We start from the raw sequence: 20676 nt of genomic DNA, 5'->3' as shown, positions 1-20676 counted from the left end.
CTATAAATTGTGTCTTCCTGTATTATACTTAAGCTAAAATGTTTATTCTATTCTATTGAGACATATTACTTTACGTTGGCATTCTTATATTTTATTATTGTCTTATTGTTGTTGCATTGTCCAGAAGGAAGCTTTAAGGAAGCATTTCGTTGGATGGTGTATGCCATGTCTCGTACATACAACTAATAAAACATGAAACTTGAAAGGGGAAACTTCACCCCACAGCCTGTAGCACTCGTGGTGCACGGAACCACTCGGATTCCGGAACCACTCAAGTGCTTTCTCTAGTCAAACTGCTATGTGGAAACATGATGTGCCTCTTTGTGTGTGGGGTGTTTTCCTTATCGAGATCAATATTACAGCAGAACCTTGTTTTTTTATAAGATTGAAAATAAAGCGTAATCAAGCTAAATGTGTTTATGTTTATGACTTATCAGGACCTAGTATCCATTTGGCTTTGTACTTGTCTGTGTTTGTGTTGCTGTACTGTTCCACTGTGGGCTCAGTCACAAAGGAGGCTTATCAAGCAGCGCAATTATTATCTAACGGTCTTTTCAGCAGGAGAGATGCGAACACTGATAACGGAACAGGAACTATGGGAGCAATTAACTCTGCAACACAAAAGATTTTTCATCTGAGATCTGAGTGTTTCTGTGTGGTGCGTGTGATGTGTGTGTGTGTGTGTGTGTGTGTGTGTGTGTGTGTGTGTGTGTGTGTGTGTGTGTGTGTGTGTGTGTGTGTGTGTGTGTGTGTGTGTGTGTGTGTGTGTGTGTGTGTGCGGTGTGTGTGTGGAGGCAATCAAGCTGGAGTGCCTGTAAGAAGCAGAATTTGTTACCTCCTAAACACCTCACACACACACACACACACCGAGAGTGGGCAACGCCCACAAGGCACGACCATGGCCATTTATCAGAACAAAATAAATAATGTAATTAAGGAGAATAGGTTTCTAATTAAACCCTCTTTGGGAAACAAGGTATTTCTCCCCGGATTGGCCAGTAAACATATAGGATAATAACAGCAATACACAAAGCCTGTTCTATTGAAAGAGATTAAACATTTGACAACAGTGCCAATGAACATTTTACAGACACAATAATTCAAAATGGGAAATAGAGTATGAACAAGGAAACATTGTTTCTGAATGGAATATCTATTTCCTCCCTTTCCATCATTCTTTTCCAACTTTTCTTCCCAATAACACTGACATCCCGGTCTTCCCATGAGCCTCCAGGCATATCTGGGACTGTTTTGTGTCCGTACGAGACTGAGCAATCCAAACAACTGACCAATCCAAACAACTGAGCAATCCAAACAACTGACCAATCCAAACAACTGACCAATCCAAACAACTGAGCAATCCAAACAACTGAGCAATCCAAACAACTGACCAATCCAAACAATTGACCAATCCAAACAACTGAGCAATCCAAACAACTGACCAATCCAAACAACTGACCAATCCAAACAACTGACCAATCCAAACAACTGAGCAATCCAAACAACTGAGCAATCCAAACAACTGACCAATCCAAACAAATGACCAATCCAAACAACTGACCATCTGACAGTCATTGGACGATGACGGGTTGATATACAGCAGAGCTCCATGTGTTTGTTATGGTCCCGTACTGAACGAGCCTTACTGACAAGATCTTACCCTTTTTATTAGCCTTATCAAACTGAAATCGAGTAAATCTCAATAAGGGAATGGAAATATTATTCATTAGTGAATCGATTCAATTTCCCCCAGCTGCCCATAGCTGCCCGTAAAACTTTATGGAAGCTTGTGAATGTTAACGTGGCACAATGATATTTAATCGTCCATTGTTTTTAGCAAAGGAGCAGCGTTTTCTCGCTCTCGTTTATCGGAGGCTCTGGCTCTTTAAATGTCACTCTCTCGCTCTCCTGCTCTCTGGCTCGCACACACACACACACAAACGTTTTCTCTCTCTCTCCCTTCTCTCCCCGCATCTCTCTTTCTCGTCCATCCCTTCTCTCAGTGAGCTGAGATGAGGACAGGGTAATTGAGGGCAAAACGGTATAGTGAGGTGGCAGCTGAGCGGCCTGACAGTAGGAGGTTTATAAAAGCTCATGGGCGGCACGAGCTCTCTGTGTGAAGACTAACAGTAGGTGACAATCCAATGGGTTTAGAGCCCATCTTGAACGAAGGACTATCCAAGCAAGAGACCATTGCGGTGATCATGTTTTGTTGGATTGCATAACTTCTCTCAGTCTACAGATGGACATTTTCCCAAAGTTGATAAACCTGAGTGTGACCGGCAAGACAGCAGAAATGGGAGAGGAACTCTTTCACGTAGTGAGGACCCTGGGACTAAACACCTCCCTCTGCAACTGGATCCTGGACTACCTGACGGCCGGCCTGCAGGTGTTAAGGGTAGGCAACAACACATCTGCCACGCTGATCCTCAACACTGAGGCCCCTCAGGGGTGTGTACTTAGTCCCCCCCTGTACTCCCTGTTCACTCATGACTGCACGGCCAAATACGACTCCAACACCAACATTAAGTTTGCTGATGACACAACACTGGTATGCCTGATCACCGACAACGATGAGACAGCCAACAGGGAGGAGGTCAGAGAACTAGCAGTGTGGTGCCAGGACAACAACCTCTCCCACAATGTGATCAAGGCAAAGGAGCTGATCATGGACTACAGGAAAAGGGGGCTGAAGAGGCCCCCATTAACATCAATGGGGCTGCAGTGGAGCAGGTTGAGAGTTTCAAGTTCCTTGGTGTCCACATCACCAACAAACTAACATGGTCCAACCACACCAAGACAGTTGTGAAGAGGGCACGACAAAACATATTCCCCCCCAGGAGACTGAAAAGATTTGGCATGGGTCCCCAGATCCTCAAACATTTCTACAGCTGCACCATCGAGAGCATCCTGACCTGTTGCATTAACGCCTGCTATGACACCTGCTCGGCATCGGACCGAAAGGCAGTGCATAAGGTAGTAGGGTAGGGTAGTGCGTACGGCCCAGTACATCACTGGGGCCAAGCTTCCTGCCATCCAGGACCTATATAATAAGCAGTGTCAGAGGGAAGCCTATAAAAATGTCAGAGACTCCAGTCATACAAGTCATAGACTGCTTTCTCTGCTACCGCATGGCAAGCGGTACCGGAGCGCCAAGTCTAGGACCAAAAGGCTCGTTAACAGCTTCTACCCCCCCAGCCATTAGACTGCTGAACAACTAATCAAATGGCCAACGGACTATTACATTGACCCCCCATTTGTTTGTACACTGCTGCTACTCACTGTTAATTATCTATGCATAGTCACTTCAACGTCTACCTACATGTACAAATGACCTCTCCCCTGTACCCCAGCACAGTGACTCGGTACTGGTCCCCCTGTATTTGGCCTCGTTATTGTTATCTTATTGTGTAACTTTTAATTATTTTTTACTGTTTATTTTATTAATATTTTCTTAACTCTTATTGAACTGCACTGTTGGTTAAGGACTTGTAAATAAGCATTTCATGGTAAGGTCTACACTTGTTGTATTTGGCGCTTTTGACAAATAAAGTTTGTTTTGATTTGATTTGATTTGATACCACTTTGCACCATCAAAACCAATTTACATGCTTACATTTTCAGACGGTTGACATGACACACAAAGTTAGTTCAAAGTTACCGGTAATTGCATTACTAAATCGCAGCAATGTGACAGCCATCTTCAAACTGAGAGAAAATATCAACTAAGACGTGCAACGTTATTCACTGTCACGACTTCCTGTCCTTGTTCGGGAGGCGTTCGGCAGTCGACGTCACCGGCTTTCTAGCCACCGCCGATCCACTTTTCATTTTCCATTTGTTCTGTCTTTGTCTTATCACACCTGGCTTCACTCAATCAATTACTTGTTTATTATTTAACCCTCTGTTCCCCATGTTGTATTTGTGAGTGATTGTTATCTGTTACGTGGATATTTGTCAGGCGCTGCACTTTTGTTTTAGACTGTGTTTTTGGCTCTTGTATGTGTTAAGTGCTGTCATTAGGTAACCGGTATTAAAGTGTGCCTGTTCATTATACTCCGCTCTCCTGCACTTGACTTCGCCTCCCTTATACACGCCTAACATTCACTATCAATAGTCCTACATTCCATGGGGCAAGTCAAATTTTCACTTAGTCTTCCATTGGCTTCAATGCCAATGAAGTAAGTTCAGTGAAAAATCTGTACTTTTTTTACCCCCCTTTTTGTGATTACAATCTTGTCTCATCGCTGCAACTCCCCAACCAGTTCAGGAGAAGCGAAGGGGGAGTTATGCATCCTCTGACACATGACCCACCAGACGCGGGCTTCTTAACATGGAAGCCAGCTGCACCAATGTGTCAGAGGAAACCCTGTTCAACTGACGACCGAAGTCAGCCTGTAGGCGCCCAGAACCGCCACAAGGAGTCGCTAGAGCGCGATGAGGCAAGTAAAGCCCCCTCCGGCCAAACTCTCCCCTAACCCGGACGACGCTGGGCCAATTGTGCACTGCCCAATGGGACTCCCGGTCACGGCTGGTAATTCCACAGCCTGGGATCGAGCCCCGGGCTGTAGTGATGCCACAACACTGCGGTGCAGTGCCTTAGACCGCTGCGTTAATTGGGAGGCCACAGCAGTGCTTTCTTATCTAAAACCAGTCAAAAAGCTGTGCCTCACATTCATCTAAGATTTTTTTTAAACACCTGACCCGCACCAAAAATATATATAATTGTTAAATGAATCTAAGAACATCTAAGGTTTTTAATACGGTGCTCGTAAAAAAATAATTGTCTGTGTTACAATCGTACCGTCTCACATCTGTCAGTTTGACCTTTTAAACCATGTCTAACATCTGCAGCCCATCTCCTCTCATCAGACCTGCATTCAAACCAAAGCCTTTGTTGAAAATAACTAATAAAGTGTCTCCTTTTCAAACACAAGGAGATACAGAAAGCATTGTTGTCATTTTTTTACGTCCTCTTCCTGTGATATCTGGCCTGCCAACAAACCCAAATCAAAGACGCAAAAAAAAAAACTGCGTTTCTGAGCGAGGCAGTAAAAACTAACAGTAACCGACGAGAATATAGTTTTTTTTTCCATTACACATGTTCACTCATTAAAGTCCAGATGGAGTAGGGGCCTATCCACGGCTTTTTCTGCCAGGGAAAGCCATGAAGCACAAAGCCAGCTCTGATAAGGCAACTTCGTGTTTAAGTAGGATTTGAGGACATGGAGGCCTTTCTCTAAATCTACCCTTAATTTGAGCAATAAAGGAGATGTGGAGAATGTGTTCCCCACAATGGCCGTCCGATCGCACAGACGTTAATGTTAATAATGGCCGTTAAGGAACCTAATGAAGCACATATCACAGCATGTGTTTCCAATAGGTCAGGATCTAGCCCTAAATAACTGATAGCTCTCAGCTAGCGCTCAACCCGTTTTCTTAAAAACAAACTCTCCAACTGAAGAACAATTAAATTAGATCGGCACTTGGCAACGACATTTCCAGCCTAATAAAATAATCGAGAACAAACTTCCACCATTTAAGAAGTTAACAGACCCTCTAGCTGGCAGTGTTGGAATAATACGACCAATGGAAAGACAAATGACCCACTAGAGAAAATATGTGGCATGTGGTTTCATAAGTCCAATCATATTACTAAGTGGATCTATCTTTCAGCCCCGGGCTGTGGGGCGGCAGGGTAGCCTAGTGGTGAGAGCATTGGACTAGTAATCGGAAGGCTGCAAGTTCAAACCCCCGAGCTGACAAGGTACAAATCTGTCGTTCTGCCCCTGAACAGGCAGTTAACCCACTGTTCCTAGGCCGTCATTGAAAATAAGAATTTGTTCTTAACTGACTTGCCTGGTTAAATAGCTTAAAAAAATAGCTTAAAAAAAAGGTGCAGGACTTTGTTTGTCACTGTCTAAGACATTATATTACAGTTAGAGAAGTGAACTACTAATCTGTTTAAGTTATTGAATTCATATTCCTCTAAAACAATTGGTATACTTAACTAATTGAAATGAATGTTCTGTCAGGCTGTGGCCTTAAAGTAGAACATCCAATGAAAGAAGCAAGACATCAGCCTTCAACTGTCTTTCAAGTGAATCCTTGAGATGTACATTGAGTGTACAAAACATTAGGAACACATTTCTAATATTGAGTTGCACCCCCCTTTGGGGCATGGATTCTACGAGGTGTCGAAAGTGTTCCACAGGGATGCTGGCCCAAGTTGACTCCAATGCTTCCCACAGTTGTGTCAAATTGGCTGGACCATTCATGATACACACAGGAAACTGTTGAGCTTTAAAAACCCAGCGGCGTTGCAGTTCTTCACACAAACCAGTGAACCTGGCACCTACTACCACACCCCGTTCAAAGGCACTTAAACCTTTAGTCTTGCCCATTCCCCCTCTGAATGGCACACATACACAATCCATGTCTCAATTGTCTCAAGGCTTAGAAATCCTTCTTTAACCTGTCTCCTTCATTTAATCTACACTGTTTGAAGTGGATTTAACAGTTGACATCAAAAAGAGTTCATAGATTTCACCTGGATTCACCTGGACAGACTATGTCATGGAAAGAGCAGGTGTTCTTAATGTTTTGTACACTCAGTATATGTAACCCCATAAGTAGTGGGTTCCAGAATTCTGAAAACATGGGAGCCAATAATATTGACCATGAACTTTTTTGAGTTTTTATTACTGGTTAAACAAAATCACTTTCTCTGAGCAATTTTATTAGAATAAAATAATATACTTAAAAAAAATACCATACAATATAGCTCAGTATTTGTATTATATATTTTATACAGTCTTTTTTGCTCATCTTTATCAAGGGTGCCAATAATTCCAGATCCTACTGTATTATACTTACTGACTGACTTTCCTAAGTGGAATCCTACATAGTGTATGTATGGAATTCCCTTGATGTCGAGGAGCATGAAGTCTCTTCCATCTCAAAGGTCATTGGCCAGGTTTAGATCTTGTTTCTTTTTTTTACACATACATGTGTCCTTGAGTTATACACTATGGCTGTGGCATTGAATGTTTCTTTCAAGACTGTTATTTTTCCCATCAAACCAAAAGCAAACCTCTTTAATCTTTCAGCGCTGAGACAGAGCAAGAGGATATGCCTCCGAAGCGCCAAAACTGCTCTGTCAACACAGTGTGTTTTCTTTACTGTTGCTCCAGTCCCAATTTGAGCATTTTCCTCTTGTCCTTGCTATAGTCAACATAAAGTCCACTATGCAAACTGGCATAGTGATTTATGAATTCAAGCTTCATGAAATATTGCTGTCCTAGCTGGTCTGTTTGGTCTGCGAGCAAAGAAGATCAAACCTGGTTCCCAGAACCTAATCTCGAAAAGATCACCCATGATTCGTCAAAATAACCAGTGACATAACACCAGCGCACCAAAACAAAATGATGCCCCTAGACGCTGATCTTGGTTCAGTTCTGCATTTTTCCCACTAGTGGTTAAGGTTAGGATTTGGGGAGGGAAAGCTGATCCTAGATCTGTACCTAGGGGCAACTTCCTGCATCACAGCAACAACTCAGCGTAATAAGCACATACCGTGATTGCTTTAGCAGATTCCCCTTCAAAAGTACAACTGGGCTCTAAGGACAATCTATGTAATGATATGAATGCAAAAATTCCAACTAGCCTCTCTCTCTCTTTACCTTTCTCTCTCTCTTTTTACCTTTCTCTCTCTCTCTTTACCTCTCTCTCTCTCTCTATCTACCTTTCTTTACCCCTCTCTCTAACCCTCTATCCCTCTATCCCTCTCTCTTTTCTCTCTCTCTCTCTCTCTCTCCCACCCCCCCTCTCTCTCTTTTCTCTCTCTCTATCTCTCTCTCTCTCTCTACCCCCTCTCTCTCTCTCTTTTCTCTCTATCTCTCTCTCTCTACCCCCCCTCTCTCTTTTTTTTCTCTCTCTCTCTCTACCCCCTCCCCCCCCCTCTCTCTCTCTCTCTCTCTCTCTCTATCTACCTTTCTTTACCCCTCTCCCTACCCCTCTATCCCTCTATCCCTCTCTCTCTTTTCTCTCTCTCTCTCTCTCTGTCTCTCTCTCTACCCCCCCCCTCTCTCTCTCTCTCTCTCTCTCTCTCTCTCTCTCTCTCTCTCTCTCTCTCTCTCTCTCTCTGTGCCAGTGGACTGAGCTCAGACCAGACGATCTCATCACTAGCTAGAACCTCTTTGCTCTCCTTACTATACAATTGTGATGACACTGAAGAATCCCATTTTATTAATTAATTATTTTTTACCCCAAACCACAGGACCTGCTCTTCCTCCGTGGAATATTAGTGCAATGGGCTCTGATTCAAAGTAGTGCACTATAAAGGGAATAGGGAGTCAATTGGTATGCGTCATCTGACAGGTCAGGAAAACCACATCAAAAGGCCTCCAGTGGGTTCAATCCGTTTTCTAATGACAGCACAGGGCAGTGCAGAGATGAGAGACCACACGTTTCATATCGTTGTATACAGCGAGCGTGTCTGTTTGACTGTGTCTTACAGCCCCGGGCCCTGGCTAGCATGCACACAGGCCTAATGTTACCAGAACCAAAGTGACCAAACAATTAAAAACACATGACCACAGACAAGAGACTACATTCAACTTCAGTGTACATCAGCATTCCCCATATGGAGGAGACCAGAGAGCATTGCAACTGGGATTTGTTTCACTTTCCTATCTCAGAGAAGGAAACATACAGCGTGAGTCCATTTAAGATACATTTTTACAATAGCTGTGAACATCTGACTGCGTGTGTGTTTGTGTTTGTGCGTGTGCGTGTGCGTGCGTGCGTGCGTGTGTGTGTGTGTGTGTGTGTGTGTGTGTGTGTGTGTGTGTGTGTGTGTGTGTGTGTGCGTATCCAAATGTGACTATCCAAATACAGTGTGACCCTCCATATTGTTGTTTCAGTGTTCACCTTTGCAGGGTGAGGTTGAGGTTGCCAGCGCAGGCCTTGATCTTGTTCTGAGCTTCCAGGTGGTTCATTCCATCAGTACTGATGCCATCAATAGACAGGACCACATCGCCCACTGCGATACGTGCCTTGGCTGCCTTTCCCAGGTCCGTGAGCTGAAACAAACAACAACAACACATTTGTTTGAGATGTGTTCATAATGTATACAGTACATTTTGATAGAAACTGGGCCTACCTGCGAAGAGAGACATTTTCTTATTTTAAAATAATGGTGCAAAGTGCCCAAAAAACCTCTATATAATCTAGCAGTGTGATTTAAATTGAAACTTTTTTCAACAATATGTGCTATAAAGAGGACTTTATTTATGTATTGCTCAGTTTACTAAACTCTAGTTAATTAATCGCCTTCTTATAACGCTCATTGCTGAAGAAAAGTTTCACATTAAATCACAATCCCAGAATATGATGAGGCTATTGCACAGATCATTTGTTTTCTTGTTTTGAAAAACTACAAGCTCGACACACTGTCAGACTGGTTATTATCACATGGATAATAAAAGACACCAATATTTCATCTGAGGATTTCAACCCTTCTGCATGGTTATATGATAACCCAGCATGCAAACAAAGTGAAATTATACCACTTAGATTCCGACAGAAAACGTTCTAATTTGAAACAGCTTTTAAAAAACACAAAATAACATTTTGGAAGGCCTTTAAATAACAGCACAGTCTTATGAAATGGTGGCAATGAATGTTTCACAGCCACAAACACAATAGCATCACTCTAGTACTGAAGTCAATGCTGTTCGCCATATGGTCGATGAACCATGATATAACTGGGGTTACCACTTGAAAAACGTTTCCCAACTGGCAGAAATTATTAGTTGGCATTGTTTGGTGAGAGCAAACACATTCTTGACATAGTTACATCTTCAATTCAAATTGTCTTTTTCTTTTGCTCTTCGCAATTTAACAACGTTGCTGTTGAAAATTAGTACGTGGTAACAAATAAATAATACACGTGTCCCTTGACTCTGTTACTGTAAACACACAGCCTTGATATAAACAACCTCAAACAGACCACATTTCCGTGTATATACTGTATGCAGAAAACTTTGTCCTGTCCTGCCTGTCGCCTCATAGAGCTTGCTGTTGTCAGAGCAGGAAGAGATTCAAGTTTAGGTTATTTTATATGCATGACAATATTACATGTCACAATATTCTGTGTTTTAATGATGTTGTGGGCTGTAAACGCCAAACGAATTTCCCAAGTGGGGGATAATAAAGGTTTTCTAATCACATCTAGACAGCAATTCCCAACTGTTCATCCTCGTCAATATCCATCTGCTCTAACCAACTGACGACTCAGTAGTGTCTCATGACTGACTAAACCCAGTCGCTGTTGTGGTTATTTGTTCCGAGAATAACCACTGACTATCATCGGCCATATGTATAAAGAGTCGGAATGCTGATCTAGAATGAGATCCACCCTCCCCTCCAGTCCATGTAATCATATTTGGTATGATCTAAAAGGCACAACTGATCCCAGATCAGTACTCCTATGCTGAGAAGCTTCTGGAATACAGGCCCTACTCTCCAGTTAACTTACTGTCCCTTTGACATGATATTAACAAATGGCTCGTAGTGTAGCTGGAACATGATAGGGACTGTTTGCTTGGGCAACACATTCTCATCGGAGTTCTGGAAGAAGAGGAAGTCATACAGGCGAAACCGTGTTCTCGCGACGATCAGGCTACAGTGTTGCCATGGAAACTGACTGTTTAATACTTCAAAATGGCACCCTATTCATTATATACTGCACTACGTGTATCCAGAGGTGGAGGTGCACCGAGCGAAGTGTTTATCTTTACAAAATATTATGGTTCCTCTATTCACTCTGAGATGCATTTCAGCACACAAGTTTCTACAAAACATGGTTAACGGTTCTATAATAAATCTAAACAGATTTTTGAATGAAAGTACATTCCCAGATCATACCATTGCAGACACATGCAGTACTTGAGGTTGTGGTTAAACCCAGTATTATGGCCATTTGCGTCCTTTGACACCATCAAGAGAAACCACAGGGACCACTTCATAGACAGTGTGTGATGGGGACCGAGGGAGGAATATATCTGGTCATGTGTGGTAGCCTGAGAGACAGACACTGTGTGTGTGTGTGTGTGTGTGTGTGTGTGTGTGTGTGTGTGTGTGTGTGTGTGTGTGTGTGTGTGTGTGTGTGTGTGTGTGTGTGTGTGTGTGTGTGTGTGTGTGTGTGTGTTTGTGTGTGGACGTGTTTAAATATACTTGTTGGGACCATTTTGTTAGTTAGGTTTTGGGGTTAGGGTTAGGGTTAAGGTTAGGGTTGGGGTAAATAGATTTTGAATGTGTGTGTGCGTGTGTGTGTGTGTGTTCTCTCTATTTCTTCAGCGTGAGTGAGTGAACTGTGTGTGTGTATGTGTGTGTGTGTGTCTGTGTGTTTGTGTGTGTGTTTGTGTGTGGACGTGTTTAAATATTCCTCTATTCACTCTGAGATGCATTTCAGCACACAAGTTTCTACAAAACATGGTTAACGGTTCTATAATAAATCTAAACAGATTTTTGAATGAAAGTACATTCCCAGAACATACCATTGCAGACACATGCAGTACTTGAGGTTGTGGTTAAACCCAGTATTATGGCCATTTGCGTCCTTTGACACCATCAAGAGAAACCACAGGGACCACTTCATAGACAGTGTGTGATGGGGACCGAGGGAGGAATATATCTGGTCATGTGTGGTAGCCTGAGAGACAGACACTGTGTGTGTGTGTGTGTGTGTGTGTGTGTGTGTGTGTGTGTGTGTGTGTGTGTGTGTGTGTGTGTGTGTGTGTGTGTGTGTGTGTGTGTGTGTGTGTGTGTGTGTGTGTGTGTGTGTGTGTGTGTGTGTGTGTGTGTGTGTGTGTGTGTGTGTGTGTGTGTGTGCGTGCGTGTGTGTGTGTGTGTGGACGTGTGTTTGTGTGTGGACGTGTTTAAATATACTTGTTGGGACCATTTTGTTAGTTAGGTTTTGGGGTTAGGGTTAGGGTTAAGGTTAGGGTTGGGGTAAATAGATTTTGAATGTGTGTGTGCGTGTGTGTGTGTGTGTTCTCTCTATTTCTACAGCGTGAGTGAGTGAACTGTGTGTGTGTGTGTGTGTGTGTGTATGTGTGTGTGTGTGTCTGTGTGTTTGTGTGTGGACGTGTTTAAATGTACTTGTTGGGACAATTTTGTTAGTTAGGTTTTGGGGTTATAGTTAGGGTTAAGTTTAGGGTTAGGGTAATTAGATTTTGAAGGTGTGTGTGCGTGTGTCTGTTCTCTCTCTATTTCTACAGCGTGAGTGAGTGAACTGTGTGTGTGTGTGTGTGTTCTCTCTATTTCTACAGCGTGAGTGAGTGAACTGTGTGTGTGTGTGTGTTCTCTCTATTTCTACAGCGTGAGTGAGTGAACTGTGTGTGTGTGTGTGTGTTCTCTCTATTTCTACAGCGTGAGTGAGTGAACTGTGTGTGTGTGTGTGTTCTCTCTCTATTTCTACAGCGTGAGTGAGTGAACTGTGTGTGTGTGTCTGTTCTCTCTCTATTTCTACAGCGTGAGTGAGTGAACTGTGTGTGTGTGTCTGTTCTCTCTCTATTTCTACAGCGTGAGTGAGTGAACTGTGTGTGTGTGTCTGTTCTCTCTCTATTTCTACAGCGTGAGTGAGTGAACTGTGTGTGTGTCTGTTCTCTCTCTATTTCTACAGCGTGAATGAGTGAACTGTGTGTGTGTGTTCTCTCTATTTCTACAGCGTGAGTGAGTGAACTGTGTGTGTGTGTGTTCTCTCTATTTCTACAGCGTGAGTGAGTGAACTGTGTGTGTGTGTCTGTTCTCTCTCTATTTCTACAGCGTGAGTGAGTGAACTGTGTGTGTGTGTCTGTTCTCTCTCTATTTCTACAGCGTGAGTGAGTGAACTGTGTGTGTGTGTCTGTTCTCTCTCTATTTCTACAGCGTGAGTGAGTGAATAGGTTACTGAGAGTTCCAGTGTCTGTACAGTACGAGAGTTTTCTCTAATCCTGCCTGGTGCGCTGATGCTCAGTGAGGCACTGCGTTGAGGAACTAGCAGCTGAACACAAAGTAATAATGAAGGGCTTCACCACCAGGATTAGAACAAAGCTCTGTGGCTCCTGCCTTTTATAGTCATATTAGGGCATCACACGCAACATCACTCATCACTCCATATACACAGTCAAAAGCACCACCCTTTGGTCTCCACATAGTGGAGTACAAGGGGGTAGGCAGGCAGAGCATGGGTACTGGATGTTTGTTGGGGGGTGGGCGTTTCTTTAAGGATCTCTGACTCTTTTCTAACTGCTTGGGGCCCTTGAAGAACAAATGTTTAGGACGAGACACCAAATACATCCTTTCCCCTCTTATTATCACCCAATCCAACGCTTCCCCTCTTATTATCACCCATACCCTCCCCTCCCTCCCTCCCTCCCTCCCTCCCTCCCTCCCTCCCTCTCCTCTCCTCTCCTCTACATCTCCTCTCCATCTCCTCTCCTCTCCCCCTACCTACCTACCTCTCCTCTCCCCCTCCCTCCCTCCCTCTCCTCTCCTCTCCTCTCCCCCTACCTCCCTCCCTCCCTCCCTCCTCTCCTCTCCTCTCCTCTCCTCTCCTCTCCCTCTCCCTCCCTCCCTCCCTCCCTCCCTCCCTCCCTCCCTCCCTCCCTCCCTCCCTCCCTCCCTCCCTCCCTCCCCCTCTCCCTCTCCTCTCCCTCTCCTCTCCTCTCCTCCCTCCCTCCCTCCCTCCCTCCCTCCCTCCCTCCCTCCCTCCCTCCCTCCCTCCCTCCCTCCCTCCCTCCCTCCCTCCCTCCCTCCCTCTCCTCCTCCCTCCCTCCCTCCCTCCCTCCCTCTCCTCTCCTCCCTCCCTCCCTCCCTCCCTCCCTATCCTCTCCTCTCCCCTATACTGGAAACACTATAGTCTTTCATGGTAATGAAGGTCCACAGGTCATAAAATCGAAAAGGAAATATGATGGTACTGAAACCCCTGTTGTTCTAATTGGTCCAGTGGCTAATTCTAAGTTCATATATGACCACACACACACACACACACACACACACACACACACACACACACACACACACACACACACACACACACACACACACACACACACACACACACACACACGGAGTAAACCATACGTAATTTGCTACAATATGCTGTGTGTGTGTGAGTGTGAGTGCATACTGTATGTGTAGTATGGTCATGAAAGAACGATAGGCGAGCACATTGTTCTAGGTAGTGTGTCTGTCTGTGTTCCACTCTGAACAGATCTCATTGCTAATTGTCTCCATGTGGTTCTCTGGTAGTTTTTATGACACTATTAGCCACAGTAAACACAGCCAATCAGAGGAAAAACAAGGCCCAAAAGTGCTAATCTAATTGGAGTCAAACTGCTTACATAAAGATGTGTGTGTGTGTGTGTGTGTGTGTGTGTGTGTGTGTGTGTGTGTGTGTGTGTGTGTGTGTGTGTGTGTGTGTGTGTGTGTGTGTGTGTGTGTGTGTGTGTGTGTGTGTGTGTGTGTGTGTGTGTGTGTGTGCGCGTATGTGCGTCTGTGCGCATCTGTGTGTGTGCTTGTATTACTATCCTAGTGGGGGAAAAGGCTATATTGCGCTAGGTTAGTTAAGGTTAGGGTTAGAATTAGGGTTAGAATTAGGGTTAGAATTAGGGTTAGGGTTAGAATTAGGGGTTAGGGTTAGGGGTTAGGTTTAGGGGTTAGGGAAAATGTTTAATGTATACTTTTAGGGGTTCCCCATAAGGTTAGTAAAACATGCTGTGTGTGTTCGTGTGTGTGTGCATGTGTGTGTTTCGTGTGTTTGTGTGCGTGTGTGTGTATGTGTGGTGTGTGTGTGCACAGGCATAGAATGCTTATGCGTGTGTACGTTTGCGTATGCATTCGTGCGTGAGTGTTCGTGCACGTGTGCATCTGTGTGTGCGTGGGTGTGTATTCAAAACCATGTGTGGATCGACCGTTAAAACTGAGGTCAATTAAACACAATGATATAATTGAGTGTCTCGTTGGGAGCAGGAAGACACGGTACAATGGAACCCCACGTACAGCACCTCACCTCACCTCAACTCACCTCATTCAGTGGCCTGAGAAAGGAAGCTCAACCAGGGTCAGTGGAGTTTAAGTCAGACTCAAACGTGACACTCCAAGAAAGCTCCTACTGTCAAAACTCTGAAAAAAGGGTTCCAAAAGGGTTCCAAAAGGGTTCCAAAAGGGTTCCAAAAGGGTTCCAAAAGGGTTCTTCGGCTGTCCCCTTAGGAGAACCCTTTTTCTTTTGGTTCCAGGTCATACTCTTTTCGGTTCCATGCAGAACCCCTTTGGGTTCCATGTAGAACCCTCTGTAGAAAGGCTCCTACATGGAACCACCCAAAAGGGTTCTACCTGGAACCAAAAGGGGTTCTTTAAATGGTTATACAATCGGGCAGCAGAAGATTCCTTTTATGTTCTAGAGAGCACCTTTTTGTCTAAGACTGTAGTACTAAAGAACATGGGAAAAGAGAGAGAAAGATTGGGAGAATAGGATAGATTCCTGCTCTACTGTAGAGAGATGGTCTGATTCTTCTCTCCAAACATCCAGATTAAAGTGTTGTGGGTCTGTTTAAAACCCTAGTGATCAAATGTTCAAAACATTTGGCACTAGTTCTACTCCCTCCCTCAATATGTGTCTTGCCAACACAAATAGATCCGTTACCAGGCTAGGACAGATTATAGAGACACTAGAAGGCTCTGTCTGTGTCCCATATGCAGTAGCAATGCGTGGGTAAAATCCGTTGTTTGACCTATAACCTGTTAATTAATACGCCGAGTGACCGTGATATATACGCCTAAAGACATTTACATTACATTTAAGTCATTTAGCAGACGCTCTTATCCAGAGCGACTTACAAATTGGTGAATTCACCTTCTGACATCAGTGGAACAGCCACTTTACAATAGTGCATCTAAATCATTTAAGGGGGGTGAGAAGGATTGCTTTATCCTATCCTAGGTATTCCTTGAAGAGGTGGGGTTTCAGGTGTCTCCGGAAGGTGGTGATTGACTCCGCTGTCCTGGCGTCGTGAGGGAGTTTGTTCCACCATTGGGGGGCCAGAGCAGCAAACAGTTTTGACTGGGCTGAGCGGGAACTGTACTTCCTCAGTGGTAGGGAGGCGAGCAGGCCAGAGGTGGATGAACGCAGTGCCCTTGTTTGGGTGTAGGGCCTGATCAGGGCCTGATCAGAGCCTGGAGGTACTGCGGTGCCGTTCCCCTCACAGCTAAAGAAGACACAATAAATTCAACCACACCTTAGTTTGATCACAGCCTCTGCCCAGTGAAGACCACAAAGCATATTGCATGTACAGTAACATACAGTTCGTTACATGACCCGCAGTCTAATACAGTGACAACAAAAAGATACCAAAAAGTACAAGTATTTAGTACAATCAAAGTAAGCTAAAGGATGTGGCTCTCCATGGTTCTGATTCCTGTGTGTGTGTGTGTGTGTGTGTGTGTGTGTGTGTGTGTGTGTGTGTGTGTGTGTGTGTGTGTGTGTGTGTGTGTGTGTGTGTGTGTGTGTGTGTGTGTGTGTGTGTGCGTTCGTACTAGTAGAACAACATGTTGACACACCCTGTTACTTGTAGAGAAACGTCAATGCCATCCTCCTCTCTTTCACGTTTCCTAAACGGTCTATCACTGTCATACAGTACAAGCATTTATTTTTTGTTGTCCTAGGCTACTTGGCTAAAATGCTTGATCGCTAGCCTAACCTCCATTCATTCTTGGGCAACGTTAGCTCATTAACAATAGCCTTCTACATCTAGCTACTTATTGAACTTCCATCCTCTCAGGCTAGGGGCACAACAATGTATGAATTAATGGTTGGATCCGAACCACCACTATAATCATTGGCCAGTACGGAGAATTAAATACAACCACAAGTCCATCATCATCCATGGCTACTTTAGGAAAGGGGCGATTTTAGCTCGCTAGCCACCGGAAGAAAACAACACAACGAGATGCAACAATTCAAGTTTTTCAACGCTTCGAGCGGCAACAATGCCATACTCGTTTGGACCAGACAGCATCAGATAGATGGCCTACAAGTAGAGACAGAGCGGCGCTGTTTCACTGGCTCGGATGCTTTCTCCTGTGAGATACATTCAGCCTCTTGCGATTTGAAGGAGAAAAACCCCCACAGAAAGACGAAAGATAAATAATTGCGTGTTTAAAAAAATTAGAATATTGGTCTGTTTTTTGGGGGGGAAGCCTGCCTTCCCTTGGCCCTCCATGAATGAAGACCAACGCCCAAATGCCACCCAGTTCCCGACATTGTGCATTACTTTTGACGAGGGCCCATAGGGGATCAGGTCAAAAGTAATGGTCCAGTCAGTGCTCCAAGCCTTCTGCTGGGTCTCTGGCAGGGTTCCATGGAGGCAACAGTAAACAGTCCTCCGAAATAACTAACACTATCCAGGAGACCATGTGCCAGACGTTCCCCCCAGAGGAGCCCACACACCAACCCAGGCCTGGGAACAGCAGGGACATCCGCTAGCACTTCACCACTGTTTTGTATTCACATAAATACATCTGGAGAATGTGACCTCGGATCAGTTGATCTCATATGTACAATAGACAGATGACCAATAGAGATAGGAAGAGAGAGGGGGAGAGGGGGGGGGGTTGAAACTAAACGAGACAAAGTAGTCTAAGGGAGGTTTGTGATTAATTATTGCACAGTTCCTTGTTTGACCTGCCACTCTGATATTCAAATTGTACTGGGTGTTACTCACACAAAAAATATATTAACATGCATATAGTACAACTAAATAATACAACCAAATAACTCCCATGGTAACTCCCATTAGCTATAACTCCAATTAGCTATAACTCCCATGGTAACTCCCATTAGCTATAACTCCCATTAGCTATAACTCCAATTAGCTATAACTCCCATTAGCTATAACTCCCATTAGCTATAACTCCCATGGTAACTCCCATTAGCTATAACTCCCATTAGCTATAACTCCCATGGTAACTCCCATTAGCTATAACTCCCATTAGCTATAACTCCCATGGTAACTCCCATTAGCTATAACTCCCATTAGCTATAACTCCCATTAGCTATAACTCCCATTAGCTATAACTCCCATGGTAACTCCCATTAGCTATAACTCCCATTAGCTATAACTCCAATTAGCTATAACTCCCATTAGCTATAACTCCCATTAGCTATAACTCCCATTAGCTATAACTCCCATTAGCTATAACTCCCATGGTAACTCCCATTAGCTATAACTCCCATTAGCTATAACTCCCATTAGCTATAACTCCCATTAGCTATAACTCCCATGGTAACTCCCATTAGCTATAACTCCCATTAGCTATAACTCCCATGGTAACTCCCACTAGCTATAACTCCCATTAGCTATAACTCCCATTAGCTATAACTCCCATTAGCTATAACTCCCATGGTAACTCACATTAGCTATAACTCCCATTAGCTATAACTCCCATTAGCTATAACTCCCATTAGCTATAACTCCCATGGTAACTCCCATTAGCTATAACTCCCATTAGCTATAACTCCCATGGTAACTCCCATTAGCTATAACTCCCATTAGCTATAACTCCCATTAGCTATAACTCCCATTAGCTATAACTCCCATGGTAACTCACATTAGCTATAACTCCCATTAGCTATAACTCCCATTAGCTATAACTCCCATTAGCTATAACTCCCATTAGCTATAACTCCCATTAGCTATAACTCCCATGGTAACTCACATTAGCTATAACTCCCATTAGCTATAACTCCCATTAGCTATAACTCCCATTAGCTATAACCCCATGGTAACTCCCATTAGCTATAACTCCCATTAGCTATAACTCCCATTAGCTAGTGAGGTTTACATTTTCAGCTCCAGATGGATATCAGTGACGTGTTTCACACTGTACATAAAGGACAGTCATATACTGATCAGCTGGAAAGAAGGATACGTGAACTTCATCCATTATTTTTAGGAATGTGTTCAAAACGTCGCAAACTAACCCCAAGGAAGGAATCCCACTTTTATTAAAATGTCCAAACATTAATTTTATTGGCAGCTTAAACTTGCCCAGTGCTAAGAACAGTGTGGGGTTTCAACACATATGAGATGAAAGAGTGGATAAGCAGATGTTCCCCATCACACTTTAGTAAGTAAACCTAAGGAATAGTAAACACAGATTACCCTTTGTGTGTGTGTGTGTGACAGTTTAAACACCCTTTGCTGAAAAAATGCATTGAAAGTGTAAGCAGCGTCATTTATTTCACCACGACAGGTGATCAGAGTTGACCCTATTTTACCACTACATCACTGCCTGCAATCAAATCACGTTACCATTTATAAACCCTCAAAAAATATATTTTTAACAAGAGTAAAAAATAATCAAATACGCCCAAAAGCTGCATAACAGCAGTTAAAGCTTAAAGTCCATAGCAACTCCGAAACAGAAACACAACAACAAACATGCCGCCGAGAGAGAGGGAAGCTCACCTCAAGCACAACCATGCATGGAGCCATCAATGGCACATCATAAAATGACCAAATTAAGGTTTCATTAAAATACTGCACTGTGAGAGGTAAATGAGAATCAGTATGGATGACAGAGCTTCAACCTAACATCGAAATAAAGGTGACGCTCAAACATTTATAAAAACTTTATTTTACTAGGCAAGTCAGTTAAGAACAAATTCGTATTTTCAATGACAGCCTAGGAACAGTGGGTTAACTGCCTGTTCAGGGGCAGAACGACAGATTTGTACCTTGTCAGCTCGGGGATTTGAACTTTCAACCTTTCGGTTACTAGTCCATAACGCTCAGGAAGGAGACGCGTTCTGTCTCTTAGAGATGAACGTACTTTGGTGTGAAAAGTGCAGACAACAGCAAAGGACCTTGTGAAGATACTGGAGGAAACAGGTACAAAAGTATCTATATCCACAGTAAAATGAGTCCTATATCGACATAACCTGAAAGGCCGCTCAGCAAGGAAGAAGCCACTGCTCCAAAACCGCCATAGAAAAAGCCAGACTACAGTTTGGCAGTTTGGCACGGGGTGGCAGCATCATGTTGTAGGGGTGCTTTGCTGTAAGAGGGACTGGTGCACTTCACAAAATAGATGGCGTCATGAGATAGGACACTTATGTGGATATATTGAAGCAACATCTCAAGACATCAGTCAGGAAGTTAAAGCTTGGTTGCAAATGGATCTTCCAAATGGACAATGACCACAAGCATACTTCAAAAGTTGTGGCAAAATGGCTTAAGGACAACAAAGTCAAGGTATTGGAGTGGCCATCACAAAGCCCTGACCTCAATCCTATTGAAAATTTGTAGGCAGAACTGAAAAAGCATCAGTGATCAAGGAGGCCTACAAACCTGACTCAGTTACACCAGCTCTGTCAGGAGGAATGGGACAACATTCACCCAACCTATTGTGGGAAGCTTGTGGAAGGCTACCTGAAATGTTTGACCCTAGTTAAACAATTCAAAGGCAACGCTACCAAATACTAATTGAGTGTATGTAAACTTCTGACCCACTGGGAATGTGATGAAAGAAATAAAAGCTGAAATAAATCACTCTACTATTATTCTGACATTTCACATTCTTAAAATAAAGTGGTGATCTTAACTGACTTAAGACAGGGAATTTATACTT

General features: G+C 43.6%; 1 protein-coding gene across 1 annotated transcript in view; it reads right to left on the bottom strand.

The window, feature by feature from the left end:
* pdlim5a (PDZ and LIM domain 5a) overlaps window positions 1-20676 on the bottom strand; it is a 141856-nt gene that overhangs the window by 102421 nt on the left and 18759 nt on the right. The window contains exon 3 of the mRNA XM_064937297.1: window positions 8932-9083. Within this exon, the coding sequence (XP_064793369.1) occupies window positions 8932-9083 (152 nt within the window). The remainder of the gene's footprint in view (window positions 1-8931; window positions 9084-20676) is intronic.

Source organism: Oncorhynchus masou, chromosome 1 (assembly GCF_036934945.1).
Source record: "Oncorhynchus masou masou isolate Uvic2021 chromosome 1, UVic_Omas_1.1, whole genome shotgun sequence".
In the NCBI taxonomy this organism is placed as follows: Eukaryota; Metazoa; Chordata; class Actinopteri; order Salmoniformes; family Salmonidae; genus Oncorhynchus; species Oncorhynchus masou.
This window is presented reverse-complemented; position numbering and strand designations above follow the sequence as displayed.